General features: G+C 57.8%; 1 protein-coding gene across 1 annotated transcript; it reads right to left on the bottom strand.

Annotated features, from left to right (window-relative positions):
- Positions 1-4,872: 4,872 nt before the first annotated feature.
- On the bottom strand, positions 4,873-9,467 carry CUEDC1 (CUE domain containing 1; the record flags this gene model as incomplete). Its single annotated transcript, XM_009076972.1, has 7 exons — positions 4,873-4,940; positions 5,254-5,312; positions 5,426-5,519; positions 5,951-6,040; positions 6,784-6,867; positions 7,728-7,911; positions 9,341-9,467. Coding segments are annotated over 7 exons (706 nt in total), but the record flags the coding sequence as incomplete, so codon positions are not given.
- Between the last annotated feature and the right edge of the window lie 757 nt (positions 9,468-10,224).

Raw genomic sequence — 10,224 nt, 5'->3', positions numbered from 1 at the left:
TGAGCGAACTCCAGTTTATCCCTGCGAAGAGTGGGGTTGCTGGCAGGGCTGCCCCCAGCCCTGCTGCTGCCCCCGGGGCTGCCCACGAAGCACCACGTCCCACAGCCTCGAAACAGCCTCCTGAGAGTCGTGGGCTGCCCACAGAAGGGGAGGTGGAGGCTTGGAGCCATCCCTGTGTCACAGCCCCTCTGCTCAGACTGCCCAGGAGGTATTTCTCAATGACAGCACAGCCTGAGTGATCCAAAAGTCCTACTTTTCCCAAAAATGAAGGGTTTGAGACCAACATTTTGGGTGTTGACTGGGGCTTACAAGTCTCCTGTAAGTGGGACTCAGTGTTTTTCCCTCACACTGTCACAGACCCACCTCACCTCTGGGTCCACACGCTGATTTTTGAGCCCCTGACGACTTTCCCAGCGCGAGTTTTCCTCCTCCCGCCTGTTGCAGGGAGGATGAAAGGCAGGGGAAGCCAAGCCCAGCGCTGAGCAAGGGATGCTCTTGGGGAGCGACGCTGGGATCAGCCCGACCGGCAGCAATTCCATCAGCACCGCCCAGCTCCAGCCTGGCAGAGCGGCAGGGGAACGTGCGGGGCTGGGGCTGGATAACACATCCCGCAGAAATAATTCATTCCAGCACCGCATTCCCGTCCCGAGGCGCGGGGCCAGGCAGGCGGCTCGGGGGAGTTCTGTGCCATGGCTAGTGAACCAGCTTAGAGAAAAGCCACACGCCCCGAGGGGGCTGCTGTTCTCAGGATGAAGTGGGTAACCCACAGCCTTTATCCTTTCCCGCTCTTTCCTGAAAAGCAGGTCCCACCCGCGGAGCTGCTCATGGATGTGCCAGAGCTTCCACAGGGATCACAGTTCTGCCCCCAGAGCTGTGATGTGGTGCCAGGGGGTTCCCTGGTGCAGAGCCCCCCTGGCAACCTAGCTGAAATCCCGGCCAAGGAGAGCAGGGGGTGCCCGTCCCAATCCGCTAAAGTGGAGGGGATTTAGGATCCGTGAATTAGGATGGGGATTGAGGATTCGGTCTTACACAGTGCCCACCGTGACTCGGGGTGGTGCCGCTCTGCCCGCCGAGGTGGAGCAGGGAGGAACAGGGATGCGGCATCCCCAGAGCATCCCCATCTGTGCCAGGGTTTTCTCCGAAACACAGGCATTTTTCGCTCGCTGTGAGTTCTCGGTGCTCTTCTTGCACTCTCCCACAACAGGCACCGGAGGGCACCTGCTGCTGAGTCAGACATCCTGCCGGGAGGAAGCAGGAATTGCTTCCCCCAGCGATGGGTTCCTGAGAAAATCGTTTGATTCTCAAGAAAATCATCAGATGCAAGTTCAGCCCCATGAGGAGCAGGGAGGCAGCGAGCCAGGGCAGACTGGGGGCACCTGCAGCCTTGAAGGCATAGCTGGAACTGATCAAGAACTGCCCCTTCCCTCCCCATCCCCTTTATTTCTTCTTCCCTCTGTAAAAAATGGGAGTGACAAAATACACCTGAGTGCTAAGATACAACAGGACTTTATTATAGGAATTACTATTAAACATCTTTTAAAAAAAATCACTTCTGGAAATAAATTCTAAAATAGCCACACTCACAAACATCACAGATCAGTTTGGTTTGCTCTTTTTAAACCTCTTTGTAAAGAAACAATACAAACATCACTGAGAATGGTACATTTTGATGTAAGAAATGCATTTTGGCTCCCAAGCCATGTTTGTGGCCTTTCTATTCATTAAACCTGATTTTTGCTTTGAAAGGACACAAAAATCATCCCTCTCTATCCTCCATTAACGTGATGCTTTGTGCCTCCAAGATATTTTGGCATGGCTACGGAGTGACATCATCCAGAGAGGCTGTGCCTGGCCTGGGATGTTTAAGGGCAAGTTGTTAGATGGTGTTAGCAAAGATATCCCCAGGGGCCTGTGCCAGCCCTGTGTGCTCACAGTGTGGTGCCCACCCTCAGCACAAGGACCTTCAAACTCAGCAGTTTCTTGCACCCTCCTGTGCCCTCCCCACAGCCCCTGCACCCCAGCTCACACCCCTTGGGCCACCCTTCCTGCCTCTCCCCATTTCTCAGAGCCCTGCAGGCTCTGGCAGGTCCTGGGGAGCATGATGGGGAGCAGAGGGTGCTGCACTCCTCGGGGACATGCTCAGCCAGAAAGCAGAGGCAGCTGCTGCCCTGGGGCTCCTCCACCAGGAAACCTTGGCTGGTTTACAGGGGTGACACGGATCTGTCACCTAACTCACAGGCTGAGCAGTCTGAGAGGAGGGACAGCATCCTCCTCTGCCCCTGGCTGCTGCCAAAGCCAGGGGTGCAGCAGGACTGACCTGTGACGTGATGTGAGACGTGCCCAGCACCAGCCTGGCCAAGGAGAGCTCAGCAGATCCTCCACAGCCCGGACAAGGAGCATGGCAAACCCTCCACAGGCTCAGCAGCAGGGAGATGTGCTCTGAGTGCCTGGGAACAAGTGCTTTGCTGCCTCAGCCCCCCACGGGCCAGCCCAGCCCCCCCGTAACCACCTCCTCGTCTGGGAGAGCAGAATTCCCTTCCCACAAGAGCCTGAGCGCCTGCCCGAGCTTCCTGTGCTCATGGAAACTTCGCTGGGAGTGAAGCCCGCGGTAGCTAAGGGGTGCTGGAACAGTGACAAGCTGAGCCGGTTCCAAGCTTGATTTTCTTCCAAATATGCAGAGACCTGCTTTGGACTGGGAGAGAATAACGGCAGCCTCCTCCGGCCCCCAGGGCCAGCAGAGGGTGGTAGGGAAGGAGCTCCTTCTCTCCACTACCTCTCAGTCTGGGAATAAATTCCCACCCAGGGACTAAAGGATTTTCTGTTCCCAGATTCACGCTTAGCTCTCTGCACCCTGAACCAGGCGGGGACAAGCTCCTCCAGACCCTCATGCTACCCTGGATGGTGCAGGGCAGCCCTGGGGCACACACTGTGGCCCCTGCAGCTCGGGGCTGCCTGCAGCATGGCTTGGGGTGACCCTAACCTCTCAAAGGCTGTCATGACTCGTGGGATGCTCCCTCGAAAGCAAAGGCGCAGACACCAAAGCTGGGACTGGCTGGGTGGCATTTCTGCTGCTCTGGAACACAAAGCTCGCTGGCATCCTGGGGTGCTCCCAGCTCAGTGCATCCTGCCCTTGCCCTCTGGGATTTATTCGAGTGCCAGTGCTGCAGGAGCGCTTCGTTTGTGCTGGAGGGGCACTACCCAGGCTCTGCAGCCCCAGACACCTGGAGGCAGCCCCAGGCCTGGCCAGGGACCAGTCCAGGGCGAAGCACACTGGTGCCCCCGATCGCCCCGCGGCTCTGGGGTGATGGCAGCAGAGCTCAACAGGTGCAGAGGCTGTGCCGCTCGCGGGGGAGGAAATCTTGGCGTCCAGTTCAAAGGCACACGGGCTCCCCTGGGACTGAAGAGGAGCCTGTCGGGAGCCTGCAGCAGGGACTTTTGTTACCAAACCCCGCGGAGAGGCAGGGAAAACAGTTGCGTGAGCGTTTGATGGCTGAGGCTCCTGAGTCTGCCGCCTTCGAAGCTCCGATCCTGCAACATTTGTGCTGAAACAGGCACGTCTAGAGCCACCTCCTGCACTTGGCAGGGAATGCCGTGCCGATAAAGGAGGAGAAAATGTGCTGGCGGGAGTGAATTCTGACTTTACGCTCTTCACTCATTACTTACACAGCAAAGGAATTTGTTTACGTAATTATTTTTAGTCTGACAGCACCTCCGAAAGCTGCGACGATTCCAGTGCTGCCTGCCAGCCCCCAGCCCTCCACTGTGGGCACGAGGAAGGGGCTCTACCTCTGCCCTGCACCAAACCAGCACTGCCCCAAAGCCCTGTGCAAACCCTGTGCTGAAAACACCTCCACACCAGCCTTGCAAACTCCCAGCTCAGGCTTTGCCTCTGGCCTATGACGGGAGAATCCCTGGAGCTTCCAAGCTCTGGGATCACCCCCAGCACCCAACACCCCACGGGATGTGTCCTGCTCCACCAGTGAGGGTTAAACTGGTGTGAAATCCAGCCCCTGGTGCTGCCCCGCGGTGGCACAAAGCGTCCCGACTTCAAGGCAGTTTTAGCAATGCCAAAGGCAAAGGTTTAATTCAAAGTGAAATGCCTAGGAAAAGAAGGCCTTTCCTTTATAAACAATTTATATTATTTGACTATTACCTGATCTGAATCTCTGCTCATTACTCCTAGCAATAATAGACAACAGCTGTTAGCTTCCCTTTCTCACGTGGTTTTTGTTCCGGTGTGCGCAGAGTAAAGTTACATCAGACCACTACAGATATGTTCAGGAGTGCTCCGGCCGAGCAGACCCCACGTGTGAACGGATCCTCGTTAGTACGACTGATTTCGTTCCTCCTGCGCCGAGAGAGCAGCCAGGACTGCTCCTCCCCAGCCTGAGCTCCGCTGGCTCCTCCACAGCTGCTCACAGCAGCTGCCTGCTTTTGTGTTCCTCTTTTTGTTTTTCCTTTTTGGCTGATTTGCTCAATAGGAAAAGTTGCTTTCAAACCACTGGTAAGAAAACCTCGTGCCTCACTTCGATACTTGTACTTCGGAGGAGTACAGCAGCGGAGGGGGAACAGCCAAAATCTGGGTGATTTATTGGGTGGTTTTTTCCTTTTTCAGCCATCTCCTGATGAAGCCTCGTGCACATCCTGTGCCAGCAAGAAACCCCAGCGCTGGGACCTGCAGGAGAGGGAGGGAAGGAGAACGGCGCGTGCTCAGCCTCAGCCACACTGTGGACAGCCCACTGATGGGGCTCGTCCCCACCCAGACACAATCCAGACCTAACCCAGAGCACACAGCACCCTCCTCCAGCCAGGATGGACAGGACCATTCATACACTCACTGGGAATCCTTTGTCCCCAGGTGCCTCTCACCATTTACTGCCCTTCCTTCGGCGTCTCCTCCTCCTCCTGAAGCTGTTGCCTCCGCGCTTGGACGTCTTCATCTAAAAGGCAGAGGCAGTTGGGGCTGCAGCCACTTCCACACAGAGACAGCAGCCGCTGTGCCTCAGCCCAGCTCCAGGGAGGTGCTTCTGGGGAGGCAGCCTGGCCCCAGCCCCAGGGCAGGGACTTCCCTGCAATTCCCAGAGGGACACTGGGATTCCCTGCCACCAGGCCTGAGGACACTGGAGGGAAGCTTTGGCCCAAGGGGGTATTTCTGCTAGGTGGGGTGATGCAGCTAGCCCTGGGGTGGTGCAAGGCTCATCTAGCCATGCTGAGCACAGCACCCCCAGCACGGCATGGCACAACTTTCCTTACCATATGCATGTCCTTCCACGTCGTCAAGAAGATTTGCCGTGGAAGCTGCTGTCCCCATGCTGTGCCCTCTGCTAAGGAAAACGAGTTGTGGGGCCAAGATGTGGGTGTAGTGTCACAAGGGCTTTCCCCAGCCTCACACCCCCCTACAGTTCCCTAGCCCGTTTTAGGATACACCTGGTGCTTCAGCAAGTGTTTTCTTTTCGATTTCCTCATCTTTGTCTTCTCGGAGAAGGCTCTGGCAAGTTCAAACAGCTTCTTGCGCGTGGCTGGAAGGAAGCAGATGGGTGAGGGTCTCACCCCAAAACCCTTCCCAAAGCTGCCACAGGCAACAGGAAGGAGACAGGCAGGGCCAGGGCTGTGAAATGCAGGTGGAAACTCAACCCCAAATCTCTGCTGCCAGGGCTGAGCACTGGCTGAGCACCGCAGCGCGCGGCGGCCAGTGCCGTTTGCGTGACTCCAGGGCAATGAGATGTGTGTGCCCAGCCACCAAGGGAGGTGCCAGGGAACCCCTGGCACGTGTGCTGGCAGGCGTGTGTGTGCTGGCTGACATGCACACACAGCCACGTGTGTACCAGCCAACGTGCACACACAGGCACACACACCGAGCAGACATGCTTGGGTGGGCACTGCTGCCCCCTGCCCGCCCTGTCCCTGCTCCCTCCAGACCCCCCGGGCATCACTCTGCAAACCCACTCACATTTTCCCATGTGTTTCAATTTGTCTCTGAATAAGGCATCGTCAGACACGGCACCGCCGGCCTCGCTGGTTCCAGAGGGGGCTACGTCACCTGGAAGGCAAACATCTGGTCAGGGGCAGTGCGTGCGCGGCCAGGGAGACAAATCATCTCCGTGACCCAGTTCCAGCGCCGGCGAAGCACAGCCCTGTCTCGAGCTGAGCTGAGCAGGTGGGATGAGGGTGCTGGTTCTGGGCAAGGCCCCCCTGCAGACACAACCCCTGGGTGGTGGGTGCAGACATGGGTGTGCAGCACACCCTGAGCACAAGCAGCCTCCCTCGGTGCTGCCTTGGTGTCAGCAGCCCCAGCTGACCCACGGCACTCACTGCAGTCTGGGTGCTGGATGTGCTCCCCAGGACAGCAGGGTCAGCAGATCAGGAGCCCCTGGGCCCGTGCCCCTGCCCCAGCTCGGTGTGCCCAGCCAGGCTGCCCGACCCCGCGCGGGGCCATCGACAGACACAGCTCTAATTCTGACTCTGGGCAGCTGCTCTGCTCCCGAGGTTAATCAGGATTACCCAGGAACAGTCATTATGCCTCCCAGGCACAATCCTCTGCTCCAGCCCCGATCAGGGAGGGCAGGATGGACAGAGGCAGAATGCAGCAGCACCTCCATGTGGGGAGGGCAGGAGTGCCCATCTCCATCACCCACTAGTTCCTCTTCCAACCTTAGAGCCAGCAGGGAGGGATCAGTGCCAGTTTCCCCCCCTGCAGCCACTCTGGAGAGAGGGCTGGGAATGCAGGGGCTGTGGGGCATCCTGCCGTGGAGGGGTGATTCTCATGTGTGTCTTGAGAGTTACCTGATAATACAGAGGAGAAACCAAAGTCGTTGCTGACAGCAACACTGGTTGACTTGGATTTTTTTGACTCATATTTCAATCGATCTGAAAAACAAAAAAGCACGGTGCCCTGCTCGATCAGACCCTCGAGGCAGAGCACGTGGCTCCACTTCCCTCTCCTCTCACAGCCCCCGTGGCTGTGGAGGGACAGGCTGATGGCAAAGGAGGGAGCTGGGGCTGCACAGCCTGATGGCAAAGGAGGGAGCTGGGGCTTTGCTTCAGCACAGTGCCCACAAGCACTGCAGTGGGAGCCTGCAGCAGCACCAGGAGCACTCCTCACAGCACCACAGGAACCGCCTGCCTGCCAAAAGCACACTCGTGGTTTTCCAGCCACCTGCAGTGAAGGTGCTGCCAGGACCCTGCAAAGCACTAGTGAGGCCTCTGAGGGAGCCAGGCCCTCGGTCAGGGGGCTTGGAAGGAGGGGAAGGACAGCTCTGAGATCTGCAGCAGTAAAACCATCCACACCCTCAAGCACTCCCCATGGCACTGGATGAGCAACCAGCTTGCTAGGAAGGAATGTGGTGACAGGGAAGGAGCAATCAGGGCAAAACTGCTCTCCGTTTCAGACCTGCCAGCACCTGGGGAGGGCACACAGCTGGGGAGGGCCCAGAGGGCATTTCCAAAGCTCCTTGCTATGGATTCTGCTGGGCTGTGCCAGAGACACTGCAGAGAGGTGGGCAGGAGGAGGAGAGCCTTGTGGCAGGCACTGAGCACCCAGAGCAGGAGCCTGGGGAGCAGCTCACTCACTGCCTGGTGTGAGTAGGTCAGACCACCTTCCCCCAGCTTGGCACTGGCTCCGCTTTGGCATGAGCCACGATGCCATGGGCATGGCAATGCTGCCAGCAGCCAGTGTCACGGGAAGGGCACACCCCCAAAACCCAGAGCTTTCTGAAGGCACTTCTCACCTCTCTCCAGGGCGAGGAGGAAATCCCTGTTCCTCTGGAGCTCCTTCATGAACTCTTCGTTCTGCAGGAAGAGCGCGATCCGCTCGTCCTCCAGGTACTGCTTCCAGCGCCGCTCCTGCTCCAGGGAGCCCTGACTCCGCGGGATGAGTCCCCGTGGCACAGGCTGCTGGCAGCTGTGGGAGCCCTGCTGGGAGCCAAGCAGGGCAGAGCTCAGTCACTGCTCTCAGTGCCCACAGCAGTGCGAGCAGGGGGTCCCTGCAGCAGCTGTGCTTGGCCTTTTGCCCCTCTGTTCTGCCTCTGTACCCCCAGCCCCAACAGCCACCCCATGGGGTCTCTCCCTCCTCACCCTGTGTCCAACAGCCAAGGGCACTGTCCCTCCTGCAAAGGGGATAAAGAGAGACAAGGCATCAATGCCTCTGCCCATCAGGAGGGAGGATGGAGCGGAGGGGATAGACATCCCACACAGGACCAGGGACTTCTCAGAGCCAGAAGTGCTTCTCTGCATAGACTTTAAACTGTGAGGTTGTGCCATGACAGAGCCTGGTGTGGAGGTGACGGAATGGTCTCAGCCAGTGCTGCTGCTTTTATTTCCCATCTCTAAAAAGCAGAGGCTGCAATTTCCCACTGACAAACGTCCCTGCACGAGGCACGTCACACCTGGCACCTGGGGAGCAGCAGAGCCGCGCGCTGCAGCACAACCTCATCCTTGCCTACAATATTTATCTGATTTGTAGCTGCTCCCAGAGAGCCATAAAAATCAAAAGCACACAATTACCGGGGAAAGAAAAGGGCAGCTGCTCCTCTCCTCCCCCTGAGCTCGAATGAATTGGCACGCTCCTATTCCCAGAAAGGTAATAGAGCCCACAAAGCTCAACTTGCAGGGCAATCATTCATGAAAAGGTGGCAGGCTGCCTCTGGAGCAGAAAAGGGAGGGAGGAGCAGGGTGCCTGCAGCCCCCCCAGCCCCTCACCATGCCAGGAGGTTGCTGGTCCTATTTGCAGCCTCCTGTGTTAGCAAAGAGCCAAGGGACACTCTGGATTGCAGCATGCCCAGCGTGGCCTGTGCTGGGGCTGCCTGTTCCCCACAGGGCACTGCCTGTTGCTGCCCTGCTGCAGGTACCCAAACCTTGTGGCTTCAAAACTGCCACAAAGCACATGGGGACTCTAATTTCCCAGGGGCAAATTTTTTGGCTTGCACTAGGCTTCCCTCCCAAGTTGCTCTGCAGCAGCCCCTGAGCTCCCTGGCAGTGCTGCTCTCCCCAAGAGCATTACTGGTCCTGCTGCTCCTTGCCAGGGCAGAAGGGAAGATTTTCACATCATTGAAAAGATTAGGTGCTTATGGCAAGTGTCACTTCTGGCACTGAACACTGGGATAATGGCAGGAAAAATATCAAAGCCTCACTGAAAGGTTCCCCTTTCACACCTTGTCTGCTTTGGTCCTGCCTTGAACAAGACATGCTCCAAGTTTAGTTGCTCCAGGTTTAGTATGCACCTGGTACCCAGATGTTTGCACAGTGCAGATGCTGCAATCTCAGGGTGGGTGAGGACTGGGATTGGTGCTCCATGCCATGCTGAGGAGCCAGGACATGGGCTGGAAGGGGCAGCAAGTCTCACCTGTGCACTGGCTGTCTGCTGGGGCAGGATGCGGAGGAAGTCCTCAGGGAGGTTGCCCAGGAGCGGTGGGTTCCAGTTCCTGTAGTGCCCAGGTCCTGGGGTGCTGCCAGGGCCTAGCACGTCCGTCCTGGAGGGCAAGCACAGACAGTCCCTTTGGCAAGGGAGAAACTCACCAACACCTGCCACAGCAGCAGAGCACAGGGCCTGGCATGGCAGTGCCCACCTGGCTCCACCAGCGGCCACAGGAACCAGGAAAACCCAGTACATCTCCCAAACCTGCGGCATGAGCATCAGCTCCGGAGAATGAAATGCTTTCCTAGCATGTTTGGAATCTTTGGGAGCTGCATTTCAAGCCTTGCTCCACAACTTTGCAGGCTCCCTTCTCCTTCTCCTCCCTGTTTTGCACAGACTCCCAAAACCCAGCCTGGTGGAGCCCCAGCACTGCAGGGATTTGTCTACAGAGCTGCTGAAGGTCTCTCATGAGATATCACATCCAGCCTGCACAGCCTGGGCAGCTCCTGCGCCCCAAGGGACCTGCCACAGACGTGCCTAGGACACCACACTTGCTGTCCCACAGCCCCAGCCCACAGCAGAGCTGCCAGGGGAGAGCCCCCACCCCATGAGGCCACTGACCCCCAGGGTTTGGCGACGCAGCATCAGCAACTCAAACCAACCCAAGGCCTGTGGTGCCGAGCGCCGCGTCGTGTGGAGCCCCAGCCACCCAGCACCTGGTGTTTTTGAGCAGAGGAGAGCACTCCCCACCCCCAGGAGCTGATTTTTGCCATTCCACATGCTGCCAGAGCAGCCTTCCGGGCCCCTCAGCTGTTCGTGTTTTAGGGCCTCGCAGGGATTTTTGAACCAGCTGTGAGCTTCACTCATCTCCC

The sequence above is a fragment of the Acanthisitta chloris genome, unplaced genomic scaffold (assembly GCF_000695815.1).
Source record: "Acanthisitta chloris isolate BGI_N310 unplaced genomic scaffold, ASM69581v1 scaffold7966, whole genome shotgun sequence".
Classification (NCBI taxonomy): domain Eukaryota; kingdom Metazoa; phylum Chordata; class Aves; order Passeriformes; family Acanthisittidae; genus Acanthisitta; species Acanthisitta chloris.
Note: the sequence above shows the minus strand (reverse complement) of the source record. Positions and strands in the feature narration are given on the sequence as shown.